General features: G+C 59.7%; 8 protein-coding genes across 8 annotated transcripts; 7 read left to right on the top strand and 1 right to left on the bottom strand.

Annotated features, from left to right (window-relative positions):
- Positions 1-308: 308 nt before the first annotated feature.
- Positions 309-1,304, top strand: LINJ_22_0009 (putative heat shock protein DNAJ; the record flags this gene model as incomplete). Its single annotated transcript, XM_003392441.1, has 1 exon — positions 309-1,304. The coding sequence occupies one exon, from the start codon at positions 309-311 to the stop codon at positions 1,302-1,304; it is 996 nt and encodes a 331-aa protein (XP_003392489.1).
- A 1,872-nt stretch (positions 1,305-3,176) lies between these two features.
- LINJ_22_0008 (conserved hypothetical protein) lies at positions 3,177-4,367 on the top strand (the record flags this gene model as incomplete). Its single annotated transcript, XM_003392440.1, has 1 exon — positions 3,177-4,367. The coding sequence occupies one exon, from the start codon at positions 3,177-3,179 to the stop codon at positions 4,365-4,367; it is 1,191 nt and encodes a 396-aa protein (XP_003392488.1).
- Positions 4,368-5,292: 925 nt separating this feature from the next.
- LINJ_22_0007 (transcription factor-like protein) lies at positions 5,293-7,611 on the top strand (the record flags this gene model as incomplete). Its single annotated transcript, XM_003392439.1, has 1 exon — positions 5,293-7,611. The coding sequence occupies one exon, from the start codon at positions 5,293-5,295 to the stop codon at positions 7,609-7,611; it is 2,319 nt and encodes a 772-aa protein (XP_003392487.1).
- A 1,168-nt stretch (positions 7,612-8,779) lies between these two features.
- On the top strand, positions 8,780-10,525 carry LINJ_22_0006 (conserved hypothetical protein; the record flags this gene model as incomplete). Its single annotated transcript, XM_003392438.1, has 1 exon — positions 8,780-10,525. The coding sequence occupies one exon, from the start codon at positions 8,780-8,782 to the stop codon at positions 10,523-10,525; it is 1,746 nt and encodes a 581-aa protein (XP_003392486.1).
- A 603-nt stretch (positions 10,526-11,128) lies between these two features.
- On the top strand, positions 11,129-11,992 carry LINJ_22_0005 (conserved hypothetical protein; the record flags this gene model as incomplete). The annotated part of the gene is made up of 1 exon (XM_003392437.1): positions 11,129-11,992. The coding sequence occupies one exon, from the start codon at positions 11,129-11,131 to the stop codon at positions 11,990-11,992; it is 864 nt and encodes a 287-aa protein (XP_003392485.1).
- A 1,163-nt stretch (positions 11,993-13,155) lies between these two features.
- RPL11 (60S ribosomal protein L11 (L5, L16)) lies at positions 13,156-13,722 on the top strand (the record flags this gene model as incomplete). Its single annotated transcript, XM_003392436.1, has 1 exon — positions 13,156-13,722. One exon carries the CDS (start codon positions 13,156-13,158, stop codon positions 13,720-13,722), a length of 567 nt encoding a protein of 188 aa, XP_003392484.1.
- Positions 13,723-14,388: 666 nt separating this feature from the next.
- On the top strand, positions 14,389-14,823 carry LINJ_22_0003 (hypothetical protein, unknown function; the record flags this gene model as incomplete). The annotated part of the gene is made up of 1 exon (XM_003392435.1): positions 14,389-14,823. The coding sequence occupies one exon, from the start codon at positions 14,389-14,391 to the stop codon at positions 14,821-14,823; it is 435 nt and encodes a 144-aa protein (XP_003392483.1).
- A 755-nt stretch (positions 14,824-15,578) lies between these two features.
- Positions 15,579-15,950, bottom strand: LINJ_22_0002 (hypothetical protein; the record flags this gene model as incomplete). Its single annotated transcript, XM_003392434.1, has 1 exon — positions 15,579-15,950. One exon carries the CDS (start codon positions 15,948-15,950, stop codon positions 15,579-15,581), a length of 372 nt encoding a protein of 123 aa, XP_003392482.1.
- Between the last annotated feature and the right edge of the window lie 509 nt (positions 15,951-16,459).

Below are 16,459 nucleotides of genomic sequence, written 5' to 3'. Positions count from 1 at the left end.
CTCCTGTCTCCTCCTCCGCCCGCCTCTTTCCTGCGATGATGCTGTCGTGCACGACTGCCGTTTTCCTGTGGCCTCACACCTCTCCTCTCTTTCGTCCTTTCTTTTTTTTTCCCATTCGCTCTTTGGCGCCTCCCCTCCCCGCCTCATCGAACGCGCAGGTGTGTATGCGTGCGTGTGCCTCTGTGTGTATGCGTGCTTACGTGAAGTGATCTTATTGGCCTCTTTTTTTTATTGTTATTTTCTTTGCCCTGCCCTCCCCGTCTCGATTCATTCCCCGTTGTGTGTCTTTCCTAGAATTTAGTGGCACAATGTTCGGAGGAGGCATGGATGATATGCTGAACGCCATGCTCAACGGCGGCATGGGCGGCTTCGGCGGCGGTCGCGGCGGACGAGTACAGCGCAGTCGACGCGGTCGCGATGCGGCTTACGCCTTACCTGTCACCCTCGAAGACCTTTACAATGGCAAGATGGTGCAGATAGAACGCAAGCGTACGGTGATGTGCCCCGATTGCAAAGGTACCGGCTCCAAGAGAAGAAGCCTGCCACGGGGCGGCAATATGTGCCCAGTATGCCGTGGCAGCGGCTCGCGTGTGATGGTGAGACAGATGGGTATGATGGTGCAGCAGATGCAGGTGGTTTGCGACGCGTGCCAGGGCTCCGGCGAGCACATCGACCCACGCAACCGCTGCGGTCGCTGCTCGGGCAACAAAACAGTAGAGGTGGACGCCTCGGTGCAGGTGGTCGTGGAGAAGGGTATGGCGCACCGTCAGCGAATCACCTTTCCGCGGATGGCCGACGAAGAGCTGGGGGTGGAGCGCGCCGGCGACTTTGTCGTGGTGCTGCAGCAGGTGAAGCATGACGTCTTCACCCGCGAGGACTGTGACTTGCACATGCAGCGCCACCTCTCCCTTGCGGAGGCTCTCTGCGGCTTTCAGTTCAAGTTCACCCACCTTGACGGTCGCGAGCTGGTGGTGAGGCAAGCGCGTGGGACTATAACGAAGCCCGGCGATGTCAAGTGCGTCATCGGCGAGGGTATGCCGTTGCACAAGCAGGCCAACAGGTTTGGTAACCTCATCATTGAGTTCAACGTCAAGTACCCCGATCGCATCGAGGCAGGGCAACTGCAGCTGCTCCGCGAAGCGCTGCCGCCACCGAAGAGTGTCGACGTGGCTGCGGACAATGAGGCCGGCGATGTCTGCTACGTCACCCGAGAGGACTTGTCCGTCTTAGAGGAGGAGATCAAGAAGGACGAAGAGGCGGAGGAGGAGAATGAGGGTCCGCAGACCGGCTGCGCGGCGCAGTAGTCGGTGTCAACATGCTCGTCGGCCGTGCGGGGAGGTGTGGGAGTGATGGTGATGGTGAACGGGTGGTGCTGTACAGAGAGAGAAAAGGCAAAGGGCAGAGCGCGTACTCGGTGGCGCGCCTGCGCTTCTCTATCTGGGTGCGTGTGTGTGAAAGCTTGTATGCTATTCGGCAGGCAGTGGCCTGTCTCTCTTGCCTCGTTCGTCTCCAATGGATGCCGCCCTCTATCCATCCTCCCCCTCCCCCACTCCTCCTCTCGTACCCGCTGGGTACGGCTTGTCTGCTTACGTGATTTCCTCGTCTTTCTTTGGTATCTCTGTGGATGCGCGCTACTTCTCGTCTCCCTTGTGTGATTCGGCCACGGCGCGTTCGCTTCCGTGCCATTCGCCTCCGCCGCGCCCCCCCCCCCTTTGGCATCCAACGTCCTTCCATGCGTGCCCGTGGGGGCACAAGGGGCTACAGAGCGCAAAAGCGTGGTGAAGATACGATAACTGTTTAATATCTAACTACTCGGCGCCCTTTTTTATTATTTTTGCCCCTGTGGCATACGATATGTATGCTTTTGGGGTGTCTTTGCGCGTGCATGTGTGCATGGGCACGCTGCGAATTGGTTTAAATGCTGTTGCACCTCTGCGGCTCTCTACGGCTCGCATCCACACTCGCGCTGTCTCCCTTGCTCTCTTGGACCTGGAGGGCGCGAGAGGTGGATGCACTGGTGCCTCATGGTATGCGTCACCCCACGCACATCACTTCTTAGGCTTTGTATTGTATCGGACCTCCGTTGTCAGCTTCGCCAATTCTTGTCTCTCGCCGTGTCGCGACCTCCCTGATGACGGTGGAGGGACACACACCTCCGTGCGTGGCATCAGTGCCCAGTACCTCACTTTCTGTTGTGAGATGCAAAGGAGCCCTCATATCTCTGCGACCTGCCGCGGCACTTCCGGTGGTGCCAGGGTCAGGTGTCTACGTCGTGTGGAGGTCAGTGCGACGTACTACTAGTGTCGGCAGTCCAGGTCTGGATGAGGTTGCGTTCGAGAGACTCTCGACAGCGGACTCGTTTGCGCCATCCACATGAGTGGCAGAGTACCAGCTTGACTCGAAGGTATCTCGCCCGACCCTCACTCCCGCGACTGGTAGGGAGCCCGAGCCGCTCCTGGAGATGCACCACGTGGGGAGCGGCTGGGAGGCGACCTGCGAAGCAGGGGTGTGTAGCGCTCAAGGCGCAGGAGCCGTGCTCAGATGACCGATTCGGCGCATTTGGTGTAATGGGTTTGTTTGTGGCTGCTTGGCACCGCGCGATGCGGTCTGTGGGCTGCCCGGTAGCGTGGAGCTCGACGTATGTTCCAAGGCAAGATGGAGACGTTGAGAAGAAAAATTGTGTACCTCGTGTGCGTCCGCATCGGAGATCGGCAGCGCGCACCTCGATGAGCTCGTTCTAGTTGTCCAGCTGACTCACTTAGACGGGGTCTCCTGTGTGGTGTCTGGACCTTCGCGCACGCCGCAGTCATGCCTCTCCACCGTTCGAAAAGTTCTGCATGACTGCGTAGGCAGCTCCCGTCGCTCGCACGCACACACACACACACATACACAAACATATTGGGCGTGCAGGGGGTCGGCACACCACCACAAAAGAAGAAACACACGCATATCCGCAGCGTCATTTCACTGCAACACAAGTCCCAGGGAGTGAGGGGGTCGGGAGCATGTTAACCGCATTTAGCGAGGAGACTGCTGCTATGAAAAAGGGTATCGAGGAAGGCGATTCGAGCAAACGCAGCGCCCCTTCGCCGGCACCCCTTGCCTCGAATATGCGCCGCCGCTGCCATGTCTACTGAGCTTGCCTGCTCACGCCCGGCCAACGCAGCCACGCACGCATGCATGCACGGCTTGCTCTTCCCTTTCTTCTACCGCCGCCGCCATCGCCTCACTCTTCACGTCCCCCATTCCTTTCCGCGTCTAATCTTGGCTTGTGTGGCACTTGTGACGTGCTCTTTTCGCAGGGCCATTGTTCGCTGGCGTGCACACCGGCAAGGGGGACCGAAACACCTGGCCAGCTGTCGCGCGTGCTTCGCATGCGTGTTACGTGCGCGACTGCGTCCTCTGCCCCGTCTTTGCCCTTGTTTTTTTTGTTTTTTCTTGACTGCTCTGCCACGGTACTCCGCGACTCCCTGCGCCTAGTGCCGCAGCGCAGGCTCATGAGCAAACACATGATTTCTGTGGGCTCACGGTGGGTGCACCACGAGGTGACCCAGGCACTGCGGCAGCGCCGCGGCGTGCGTGTGGAGGTGAACGAGGAGCTGCAGCACTGCGACTTCGCCAGTGGGGCGTCGTCAGTGTTGTACTGTGACGCGCACAGCGCGGAAATACAGCGCGATCAAGCATCGCTGGTGCTCCGCTTGCAGGAGGCGCGCCAGCGATGTGGGACGCAGCCAGTGATTCTCATGGTTCGCATGGATAGTGGTGTCGAAGTCTCACTCGAGAGACTCTCGTGGCTGAATCTGGAGTGCGGAGTGGCGCAGCAGTGCGGACTCATCCTTGTGTGGTCGCTCGATGATGCAGTGCAATACCTGGCAAGTCTCGCAGCGTCCTCGGTGACGTCCCTAGAGTTCACAGGGGCGGCGCGTCCACATGTTGGGGACGCGCCACTGGCGGTGCTCGTCGATGCCCTCACACAAACGCCGCAGGTGGTCACGCGCAACGACGTCGTGCGCATCGCCAATCGAAAGACCAGCATAGCCGATGCGCTGATGAGTGAGGCGTCGGAGTGGGAGGGCATCGCAGGGCTGGGAAGCAAGAAAGCGGCTCGTTTGCAGCACCTCTTTCGCACACCATTTCTCTCCTCACAGCAACGCATCGACTCCTTTGTACCGGCTTCCGGCGAGAGCAGTTTCTCCACCGCTTCTAAAGCCGCAGATTCCCATCTCCCGCAGCCCACAGGGGAGTCCATAGCGCGGCTGACAGAGGCCCTTAGCGTCGACACGACCGTAACCACCGAAGGAAGACGTCGCATGATGAGCGCACTGCAACGGCGGCTTGACAAGGAAGACGAGGAAGGCGGCGAATGAGGCAACATCGGCAATCAGCGTGCGCGCACCCGACGCGGTCGGCGACGCATCCGTACTACTCCGTGTTAAAGACTGCTATTGTAGTTCTTTTCTTCCTGCTCGTAGCTTCCGGTATGCCGTCGGGTGGAGACGGAGTACATCACACGTCTATCACGTGCACCGTCGGAGCTGCTGTGTGTGTGTATCTGTGTGTGAGCCACCCCCCCTCTCTCCCCTACTTCTCCCCCTCTGTCTTTTGAGAGGGGCTGATAGACACGCATCACCACCACACAAACACAGGCAAACGTCTTACCCTTTTCTGTTCTGCCTCCTCTTCCTCTCGCACGCCCTGCACTTGGGCCCCGTATGAAGTGGAGCTCTTGTCAACACGAAGCGTCTGTCAACGTCACGGACAGCTTTGGCCATGTGCACCCACACGTGTGACTCCTTGTGCCCACGAGCGCCGCCCGCTCGCCATCTGTATTTGCGAGCCTTTTGTTTCTTATGCCGCACCTCTTCACACTGGCCTACCTCTTTTTTTTTTCCTTTCGTCCGCAGAGTGAGCGCACAGCATCACTCCCTTCGCACTCACCGTAACTGAAAAACACGCGCACGCGCAAAGCCGCTTGACCACACCACATTGCACCCCTACCCTCCACTCGATCGACGTATTTCGAGTTTGACGGGGGTCGGAGCAGTGACGTTTTCCAAGCGCGGGTGCCCTCCCGCCTGTGCTCTGCTCTTCACGACAGAGAAAGCGAAAGGAGGGCAAACGCGCGCGCCAGGGCACGCGTTGGTTGATCGTGTTGTTTTCTCTTTCTTTCGGGGGGGGGTGTGAAGCTATTGAGGTGCGCCAGTGGCGGCGGCGGTTGCCGAGTTTTGTTTCCATCCCTCCCTCTGCGCGTCAGTTTTCCGCTCCTCGGCCGCTGTCCTTTTGTTTTCTACCATGGCGGATGCCAGCGTCGAGAATGAGCGCAGCGTTCGCGTCGCGGATGAGCTGCGGCGGGAAGTGTACGAGTGCCCCAGCTGCTTGGAGCGGGTGAAGCTGCAGCAACCCATTTGGTCATGTAAAGAGTGCTTTCAAATCTACCACTTCGCCTGCATTCGGCGATGGGCACAGGTGGACCGCGACACCGTCGTCTTCTCGTGTCCGCAGTGCCGCCACATGCAACCGAAGCCGCTGACGGATCTGTGCTTCTGTGGGAAGGTGTCGAAGCCGAAGTACGACCCGCTCGTGACGCCCCACTCGTGCGGGCGCCTCTGCGGACTTGTGAGGCCGTTTTGCACGCACAGGTGCCCTGCGCAGTGCCATCCTGGCCCTTGCCCGCGATGCCAGCTGCTGGTGGGGCCCCAGCGGTGTCCGTGCGGGGCAACGACCTACACCTATCCGTGCGGGCAGCCCGACCCGGAGACGACGTGCGGCAATCCGTGTAGGCGTCCTCTGGCGTGTGGGACGCATACGTGCCCGCTGTCCTGCCACACCGGGCCGTGTCCGCCTTGCTCGGAGTCGACGACGCTCATCTGCTACTGCGGCCAAACCACGAAGCGGCATCCCTGCACAAAGGAGGCATCGTTTGCGTGTGGAAGCGTGTGCGGTAAGTCACTGCGATGTGGTAAGCACACGTGCACGCTACTGTGTCACAGCGGCGAGTGCCCACCGTGCCCGGCGGACCCTGCCAGCGTTCACACCTGCCCCTGTGGTGCGTCAGAGCTGCAAACCGTGCGGTACGCATGCACCGATCCTATTCCGCAGTGCGGCCGCATATGCGACAAGCCGCTCTCCTGTGGGCAGCACCGGTGCCAGCTGAAGTGCCACGCAGGCGCCTGCCCACCGTGCGAGGTACGCGTGGACGTGTCGTGTCGTTGCCGAAAGGTTCGCAAGCGGCTGTCATGTGCAGAGTCGCAGAACTTCACCTGCACGTATGAGTGCGGCACGAAGCTGTCGTGCGGACGACACAAGTGCAAGGTGGTCTGCTGCCAAGACCGCAACAAAACTCAAACAAATTCGCACATGTGCTTTCAGGTGTGTGGCCGTCCGCTTCCGTGCGGGCACGCGTGCGAGGACCTCTGCCACGCCTCCACGCAGTGCCCGTCGTGCGTGCACGTCGTGACCGAAACGCTCACGTGCTACTGCGGCGCGGAGGTGCTACGGCCACCGCAGCAGTGCGGCACACAACCGCCCGTATGCAAGCGAGCCTGCCGCATCCCACGTCCGTGCGGCCACCCGGTGAGCCACAACTGCCACTTTGGGCCGTGTCCCCCTTGCGGGGCACTCGTCAAACGCCGGTGTCCGAGGCACAACACGTTGATGACGCTGCCGTGTGGCGTTACGGATCTGGCGTGCGAGGAAGAGTGCGGGATGGAGATGCCCTGCGGGCACTTCTGCGACCGCGTGTGTCACAGTGGACCGTGCGTCGAGGAGGCGAATCCGTGCCATCAGCAGTGCGATCGGCTGCATGAGGAGTGCGGGCACCGCTGCGCCAAGCCGTGTCACGGCGCCACGCCGTGCCCGCCGTGCTCGGTGTACCTGCGGTGCACGTGCAACTGCGGTCGCGTGACGCGCAGTCTTCCGTGCGCCAAGGTTGGCAAGCGGAAGGCAGAGGGGCCCAACAAGTTTGCGGTGGTTGTCCCATGCGACAACGACTGCCTCTTTACTCGCCGCCTCGACGTGCTCACGTCGCTTAGCAAGACAAAGAACGAGAAGTTTCTGTATTCCCTCATGCTGTGGGACGCCGCGCAGCAGGACGCATGCGCGGTGCAGCGGGCGGAGCGCCATCTGATAAACTTCGTCGAAGGAAAAGAGTCTTTTGTCTCGCTTCCGCCGACCAACTCCGCGACGCGTGCGCTTGTGCACGCACTCGCCAAGTACTTTCACGTGCATTCCGAAGGCGTTGACAACGAGCCGAACCGCTCGTGTCTGCTGACCAAAACAGGCGCCACCGCTGCACCGCCTGTGCTCCTCAGTGACGCTGTGCGGGACGCGCAGATGGACCCGCTGCAGTTCCTGATGCAACGTGCGAAGCCGTCGCTCAAAGAGAAGCTGTGCCTCGTCGTGACTGGCCACCACCTGACCGAAGTCATGCTGGCGTCGCTGTTGAGCGATTTGGCCGGTCGATTTGTCATCGCCCCACCAGAGGTTGGCAAAGACGGTGCACAGTCGTTTCTCATTGCCTTCACAACGCACAAGCGCGCGGAAGAGGCGGTAAAGAAGCTGGAGGCAAGCAACACTCAGCGCACCTTCACCGTCGCCCGCGCCACCGCGTAGGACACTCCGCTTGTACGCTCTTGAGAGCGAAGGAGAAGATGGCAGGGACGGGTGCGAAGACGCCAAGCGCGCACGCACCAACAAATGCGTGAATGCGCGAATGGCTTCCACGGAATTCTAGTATGTACGGTATTGTTTGGCCATAGTTTTTTTTTTACTTTTTAATGTGTGGTTGTAGATGTGCGGGCGGTTGCTTTTGCTTTCTTCTCTTTGGTGTGCTTGCATGCTTGCCTAACCTTAACGGCTGGTGAAAGCGTGTAGATGATCGACTAAGCGTCTTGGCGCTTTCTTTCTCTTTTTGTTTTCTCATGTGTCGGCGATGAAGAAGGTGATGGTCGTGGTGGCAGTGTGCGCTCAATGTTGATGTGAGGTGATGGTGAAGTGCGGGAACGAGGTCGAGTCTGTGGTGCTATAGTCGCTGTGCTGTTCATGGTGTGCGATGTTTTCTTTACATTCCCTTCTTCCCTGTCGTCTGCCGTACTTACCTTCTCTCCTTGCCGCTATAGCCCCCCCCCTCTCGCCGCGCTCTTCTTCCCTCACCCCTCCCCACTGTGTCTGCGGTGGCGATGTTGTTTGTTCGCCACTGCCCTTTCCTTCGAGCATCTTTGCGCTTCCTTTTCGTTTTTGTTTGCCCATTTTTTGTTTTCCTCACCACTTCGTCGCCTATTGTCTGTTGCCTCTCCGCGGTGTTGTAGGAGTTAGTGTAGGGAGGTCACGACCTCGTCTGGCCACGGGACACCGTGCTGCCAGTAACTCTCGCTGGAGATGTACAGCGGAGCAATCCTTGGCAAATACACGGCAAAGGAGAAAGGAAAGTCCCCTGTTCCCCGCCACATCCAGTCGCGCACGCGACTACCAATCGCGTACGTCAAGCGCTGCGGTATCGGTGATGTAGCGTCAGCGTGTTCCTCGGCGGCGATGTCAGTTGCGTGCCGCATTTTTCCTCTCGCACCGGAGTGCAATCGAGCAGCCACGCAAATCTCTCTCTCTCTCTTGTTGTACGTGTACGGTGGTGTATTTCGCGGCGGCCTGAAACTTACGTCCTCCGACGCCTTTTCCTCGTCGATCAACATGCTTTCACTTCTGTGGGTGCGTGTGTGGCGGAAGTCCCGTCCCCGCAGCCGACCCCGGGTGTATGGTGTGTGATTCTCTCATTCTTTGATGACATATGACGTCGCCGGCAGAGGCGCAGGTAAACAGTGCTCCCTCTCGACATCCACACACGGGCACTCCCTCCCAGCAGATGCTCTCGACGCCGGCAGGGCATCCCGTATCCCAACCAGACACATCACAGGCAGCGCCTGAAGCGCCCGTGTGGCGGCCCACGACGGTGCCGTGGAAGCCGGTGGACACACAGCAGAGCGCATGCTCAGCCTCACCCGCATCAACGGACGATGCAGTCGCCGCACACTCGCCGCAGCGGGAGCGCGACGCCTCGGTGGGTAACCCCAACGATGAAAGCGGGCGCGTTGTCTGGCAAGCGTTTGGACTCCCCAGGTGGATGGGACCGCCGGTGCTCACCTCCACGGCCGCCTCGCAAGAAGAAGGCGACAGCCCAACAGCGACAGTGCCAAGCATGGAGGAGCGTTGGAGCACGTTTCAGCGCCTCGCACAGGCAAGTGAGGCAGCGTTCCGCAGCATGAGCGAGGCCGCCGCACGCCAGCGCACCGACGCCGCCGCACATCAGAAAGAAATTGCCGCCTACCAGGAGAGTCAGCGTGTGCTTTCGCTGCAGCAGCAGCAACGGCTCGACAGCCTGACGCGCGAGTGTGCGCAGCTGCGGCAAACCGAAGCCGGCATGAAAGAGGTTGTTGCACACCAAGTAGAACGCCTTGTTGCCTTGGAGAACGAGCTTCAGACGACGCGCGTGCAACTATCGGAGATCAGGCTCGCTCATGCGCAGTGCGTCGAGGAGCGCAACAAACTCCAGCAGGCCTGCAAGATGCACGAGGTTCACACTAACGAACTGCAGGCGTCCCTACGGTTTGCGGACGACGTGGTGCGCTCGATGCGGCAGACGGTGGCAGCGTGCGAGCAAGAGAAGAACGAGGCCCTCATGCAGCAATACAGCAAATTCGAGTCCTACCGCAACGACCTCATCACCGCCTACGACAAGCGCGCCGCGGAGGCGCGAGACGAGTTCGCCCATCGCGTGGAGTCTCTTCAAGCTGGCATGCTGGAGACTGTCGCGAAGCGTGAGGAGCAGCTCAAAGCGAGTTGGGAAGAAACGGCGACGAGGATGCGCCACGAGTACGACGAGCTCGTCAGACTAGGTCAGCAGCGTAGGGCTGCGATGGACACGGAACTGCGAGAGCGGAAGGAGCAGCTTGAGCGTGACAAGGAATTCATGCGAGTACAACAGCGCGAGGAGGCGGACATGATGGAGCAGCGCTTTCGTGCACGCGAGGAGACGCTGCTCGATGACATCGCTCGCCGCGAGCGCGAGCTGCGTGAGCGAGAAGCAGCCCTGCGCGCCGCTCAGGCGCAACAGGAAGTGGATGTGCAGAGGCGGCTACAAGTCAGAGAGGCAGAGCTGCGTGCGGCTCACGACGCCGCGCTGAAGCGCATGGCAGACCAAGCAGCCGCAGAGCGGGAGAAGCTGTCCGAGAACTTCATGGAGCGACTTCAGCAGCTGTCAAATGCACACATGCAGCAGGAGCGGGAGCTGGAGCGAATGCACCGTGAGAAAGAGCGCGAGATGGCACAGCGCTATCGGCTGAGTGGGATCGACGGCGGTGATCGTGGCGAGGTCCGCGACCGCAGAGCGACCGAGTATGCCTTGGCCAGCCCCAGCATGGCGAAGGAGGCGCTCTTGAAGAAGTTTGAAACGGTCGAGCAACGCCAGCGAGAACGCTCTGACAAACTGCGCTCTGCGTTCTCGGCTCCAGAGAGCGAGCAACAACCTCCGCTATGAGGGCACGCACTGCGTCAGAGAGCCGGGCGCCTCGCTCTTCGAAGACAGGCGTGGTTGTGGGTGTTGTACTTTTTTCTTTTCCGGTGTCCGTTCTTGCTGAGAATCACCGTGTGGTTGTGTCTCCACGTCCTGTAGTGCGGCGTCGCTCAGAGTCCCGTACTTGCGTCGGTTCACTCATATGTTCGCCCCCACCCCCTCCTTTTGTCATGCAACACATTTGTCTTGCGCGCACATGGCAAATGAAGGCAAAAGCGCACCGTCTGATAGCTGCGTGCTATCGCCCAGCTTGGGATCTTCGCAGCAGCGGCGCCATGGCACGTTTTTTTTTTCCTGGCGGCCCACACGCTGGCGGACGGAGATGCTACGGCGCATTTGCCCTTCGCTGCCGTTGGAGTGCGCCTCTGCAGTAGAGACACCTCGCACGCGTCCGCTTCCCACTGCTCTCCTTGTCGTCGGGGTTGATCCCGTCATCGTGTTTGTTGCTCAGGAAGGGAGGGTGGGTGGACACTCCCTTCGCGACGCTCTTGTGACGCTCCCATTCTCCCATTCTTTTTCCAATTCTCGTGCGCACGCAAACTTCCGTTCTGCTGGCGGGAAGAGCGAATGTGGAAGCAGGCCAGTGCTCGCCTCAACATCGTGGTGGCGCCATGCGTGGAGTATCAGTACGTAGGGGCGAAGGGCTGCCACGGGCTGGTGTGTAAAGCGGCAGACACCGTCAGAGACGGCGAGGTGCTGGCGCTGGTGCCGTACCTGGCGTGTATCTCACCTATCACGGCCCTCGCATCGCCATGGGGTCAGCAGCTCGCAGCTGCCCTACGCACCTATACAGTGGAAGAAAATGGTGTGAGGGTGTCGTACTCGAAGGAGGCGGCGCTAACGACGGTGTTCACGGCCCTCGCCATGCAGCCGCGCAGCCCGCTCGAGGGGTACCTGCGCCAGATGCGACTCGACGAAGGGGACGGTACCTCCCTCGCGGTTGCCTTGGGGCCGGAGCTGACAGCGCACATGACGAAAATTGACGCCTTGAACAGCTTGGTGGTCGCGCAGATGCACGAGGACCTGAGCCGCTGGCATATCCGCGTGCCCATGGCTGACCTAGTGCGAGCCCATCGAGCGTGCGCCAGCCGCTGCGTTGATGTTCCCGACAGTGAGGAGGTCTTTGGCGGGCCATCCTTGGTGCCGGTTGTGGACCTTATCAACCATGGCATCACCGAGCCCAACGTGACGGTGTACATGGAATCGACGAACCGTCTGGGTCCCTTGCTGCGGCGCCATAGTCGCCTGAACATAATGGACAACCTCGTGAAGGCCGGCGCCTTTTGCGTCGTGATGCGTGCAACGAGGGACGTGATGGGAGGCACCGAGTTCACGTACCCCTACATCGACCCCACCGAAGACCCGACCTTGTACGCCAGCAAGCTGTACTGGGCATCCCGCTTCCGATTTGTTCCCCCCGATGCGGCGTAGCTGCGGCGCGGAGAAACGCGGCAAGAGGAGGGGGCGGGTTTCTGCTGAGGAGTGTGTACAGGGCGAGCGCATGCGCGTCGTCTTTTTCTTTCGCTTCTCTTCACAGATCTCTGCATTTGTCCGCCACCGTTGAACCTACCTACCTACCCCCCCCCCCCAATCCGTGTTGTCCTTGGCCCCTCTTTCACGCGCAAGCACATCAACCAGGGCAAGATAAAACGATAAGAGAAGCAAAGGCGTGTCACTTCTCCTCCGCACTGTACGCTGTGGTCTCGCCATCACACACGACAACACCACTTAAGGAATTGTCTCACTGCTTGCTAAGTGGACGAAAGGCTTCGTCGTGCGACTGACGCACTCACACGCGAACGCTTCCGTACACAGCTCTTGTCTATCGTACTCGTCTCTCCCCTTCTTCGGTTTCCTCCGCTGCCCTCTTCATCGCTCTCTCTATTCCTTCCCGCGCGATGCGCTCACGTGTCGGCGCACGCACTGTGCCAGTGCCTCATAATGTCTCACGAGTCGCCTGTTGCGGTGCTATGGGGAAAGTTGCTAGAGGCAGCGGCGGCGGTGGCTCCGCCATCGGCGTCGGTTTCTCGCGGCCACCGGCATCGATGTCGCGCGCGACGGCAACAGCGCAGTTCACCGCATTTCTCCGCGTACGCGTCAAAGCAGTGCCCGGGGCACTTCTGGTGTGCAGTCCCGTGCCGCCCAGAGCGGGCAGCGGTCAAAAAACGACAGAAGAAGGTAACCTTCTCGCCCATTGTGTCGGTGGTGGAGTTCACCGTCGTACCCGTTCGCTAGCACGTGTGGGTGAAGGTCGAGCACGTGCATTTTGGTAAAAAAAAATGAAGAGAAAGAGGCGCTAGTGTCCATCCACGGTGTGCGCATCGTCGCACGCGCACCCCTCACGTTCCTCTCCTCGGGTTTGAAGCACAACGGCGGGAGGAAGGCGGTGCACAAAGAAAACGGATTCCATCCCATCAGCCACTCGTGCTGGCAGACAATGCATCAGGCGTATTTTTGATTGCGTCCATGACGGTGCCCACTCACCCCTCTTACCTTCCCTCCCCGTCTTCCTCCCTCTTCCACCTTATTCTTCTCCCTCTCCGACATCCGTTCGCGCTGCGTCGGGGCAGTTTATCAGACCGAAGACTGCGAAAATGGTCGCCGAGAGCAAGGCTGCGAACCCCATGCGGGAGATCGTCGTGAAGAAGCTCTGCATCAACATCTGCGTTGGTGAGAGCGGTGATCGCCTGACGCGTGCCTCGAAGGTGCTCGAGCAGCTGTGCGAGCAGACCCCGGTGCTCTCCCGTGCTCGCCTGACCGTGCGCACGTTCGGCATCCGTCGTAACGAGAAGATCGCCGTGCACTGCACCGTCCGCGGCAAGAAGGCCGAGGAGCTGCTGGAGAAGGGCCTCAAGGTGAAGGAGTTTGAGCTGAAGAGCTACAACTTCTCCGACACCGGCTCCTTCGGCTTCGGCATCGACGAGCACATTGATCTCGGCATCAAGTACGACCCCTCCACCGGTATCTACGGCATGGACTTCTACGTCGTCCTCGGTCGCCGTGGCGAGCGAGTGGCGCACCGCAAGCGCAAGTGCAGCCGCGTCGGCCACTCCCACCACGTCACCAAGGAGGAGGCGATGAAGTGGTTCGAGAAAGTCCACGACGGTATCATCTTCCAGGCCAAAAAGAAGAAGAAGATGATCCGCCGCCGCCGCCGCTAAACCTGTGCGCCGCTCCCTCATTTCCGGCGGCTCGCACGCGCTCGCATACTTTGCCACACAGACGTCCTCGTGTCTACTGAACAACTAACGGATTTCCATGTCATTTCTCGTTTATCATCTTCAAACACAAGAGCACAACTGCAACGTCAGCAGTGAACGCCCGACACCATCGGAGAGCGTGGTCACGCCCCTTCTGACTTGCGCCATGAAAAACGATGTGAGGCAGCGGCGCGTCCTCTCCTCCGCCAGCTTCAAAGCGCTCGTGCGGTTTCGCGTGCTTTGCTCGGTGTTCCTCTCCCGCTCGCTGACTTGCCCCACGCGCGTATCTGCGCGCCGGTACCCCTCTGCGCAGCTCGGCTCGCCTGCAGGCGCGCGCTCTCGACACCCCCCTCGTCTCTGTAACTCTGTCTCTTCCTCCCAGCCCCACCCTTCTTTTTTCCTGCTTTTCCGTTTGTTTGTACGGCGCAGTGCCGCGACCAGCCCGTTTTGGCTCTTTCTCCGCGTTGCCAGCACCAGGGGGTTGGGGTCACCGTGCGCGTTGCTCCTCCGCTCTCTCTATTTCCATCTCCTTGCTTTGTTTTGCGATCTCGCCGACGGACGCTGTCAAACCCTCATAGGTTGCTTTTCTCCCTTTCTCGCGGAACGCCGGCGTGTCAAGACGAGGCCATGAGCAGTACAGAACCCCCTGCTGTACCCGTGAAGGTCGTCGTCGACTGCAAGGAGGTTGGCGTCACCATCGATTTGCATAGCCCACCAACGGCGTCGAACTTCCTCGCGTACAACCGCGTTTGCTCAACGCTGGACAGCGACTACCTCATGCAGCCCATCAACGAAGCGCAGTACGACAGCGAGACGCAGGCGTGCGTCGACCGCCTCTCCAACGGGCCGACGTCGTTCTATGATCACTACGTCCGCAAGCCGACGCGTAAACGCGGTCTGGCCGTTGGGTGCGAGAGCCCCATGGAGCACATAGGCGTGAGCGACGACTTTTTGATGCCACCGACCCAACGCGACTTGCCCGCCGCATGTGTGAAAGGTGGCATTTTTAGTGATCCGTTGACGCGCAGACTTGCGACTGGACGAATGCCGTCGCGTAACTGATGAGATCTCACTCACATGCTCTCGCGATTAGAGCTGCGTGTTCGTGATCATCTTCCCCTGTATTCACGCACCGCCCAAACAGGGCACACAGCCAACAACAAAAAAAAAACGTTTTCCTCATACAGGGTTTGCGACTGGAGTGTCTCTGCCTGCACGACCGCATGCCGACCACTAAGCAAACATGCACCCGCGGAGTGCCTAGCTGGCACCGCCGCAGCGGCGCACATGACCACACCGACGCACACCCGAAACACAAGCTGCCGCCACCTCGTCTGCCCGCGCCTTCCTCGGCGTTTTCTGCTTTGCGCGCGTTTGGGGGTGGGGAAGGCTTCGCCTGGCGCCGGTGGCGGGCCGTGGGGGGGGGGAAGGCCGCGCCGTCACCCCCTCCACCCCAGACGAGCCCCCGCGCCCCGCCCCAGAGCGCGGCGCCCCCCACCGGGCGGAAAAAACCGACGAAGGCCTTTGCGCAAGACCCCACCCCACACAAAAGCACGGCCTACCCCCGAAACGCCCCTTCGCAGGCCCCTTAAACAGCACGAAGCGACCGATGGACACGCGGCGGATTAAGCGCGCCCACCCCGCAACCCGGGCACAGCCCTAGCCCCGGACCCAAGGCCGCCAAAATCGTGCCTCCCCGCGGCCGCCCGGGCACTCCCCCAACCGCGGCGAGGGGCGACGAGCCCGCATCGGAACAAAAGCGGCGGCATGGGAGGGGTATTTCACATGTTTAAATCCTCACCTGCTCTTCACCCATTTTACTCTTCCTTCAGTGCTTGCGGTTTTGCAAAACCGTTACAACCGAAGGCGATGGCCAAGCGGTTCCAGCGCTTCGACTTATCAGACTCCTTTTTCTGCTGATTCCCGTTCTCTTCTCCACCCTTGCAGGATGAAGCAGACCTGTAGACTTCAGAGAAATGATTGCCGTCAACCAACCACTCATTTAGCATTACCGCTGCATCGACGGAGTGGTTCATCTTCTCAAAGTCCTTCGTGATGTCGCCGTCCTTATAGCGCATGAGAATGCTGCTGCCACCTGGATGCATGCGAGTTGCAAACTCCAGCGGAACATCGTACTTGTTTCCGCGGTAATAAACGCGGATGGAGGAGGGCTCGGCAACGTACTGCATGATGTAGTGCTTACAGTTTATGTTGGGTTTGTTGGTCGCAAAACAGTTGACTGGCTTATGAAGTTGAAAACTGCCCACGCAAAGAGGAAAAGACAATCGCGTCGCTTTTTGATCAATGGAGAACGAAATGAGAGTGGAATGCAAAAAGGCAAAGAGAGATGAGAGGCGGCAACGGGCACAAGAGCGCAACGCATCCACATGCCCATTCGCCCCGCGTTGTTGAGACAGCCACTACAACGATACTCGTGCCATCTCTTGCTTCCGACACGTGTCAAATTTGCAGTCGGCATGTCGCCCTTTTGTGTTGTTTTTCCTCATTTCAGGCTACATGGATCATGATGCACCGGTGCGAGAGAAATGCGCGCAGAGGTTGCGAGTAGTAAAACGAAAACAAAAGCACACAATGATTCCCGCTTACAAGGAGTCCCGATAATTGCATGACGGATTCCCATTCCCTTCGGCGAGCCTCTATCGTAACAGAAAATTCTGTGATCCAAAGGTGAAAAATA

This window comes from Leishmania infantum, chromosome 22, assembly GCF_000002875.2.
Source record: "Leishmania infantum JPCM5 genome chromosome 22".
NCBI classification, from domain to species: Eukaryota; Euglenozoa; class Kinetoplastea; order Trypanosomatida; family Trypanosomatidae; genus Leishmania; species Leishmania infantum.
The sequence above is the reverse complement of the archived record's forward strand: the minus strand, read 5'-3'. Positions and strand labels throughout refer to the sequence as shown.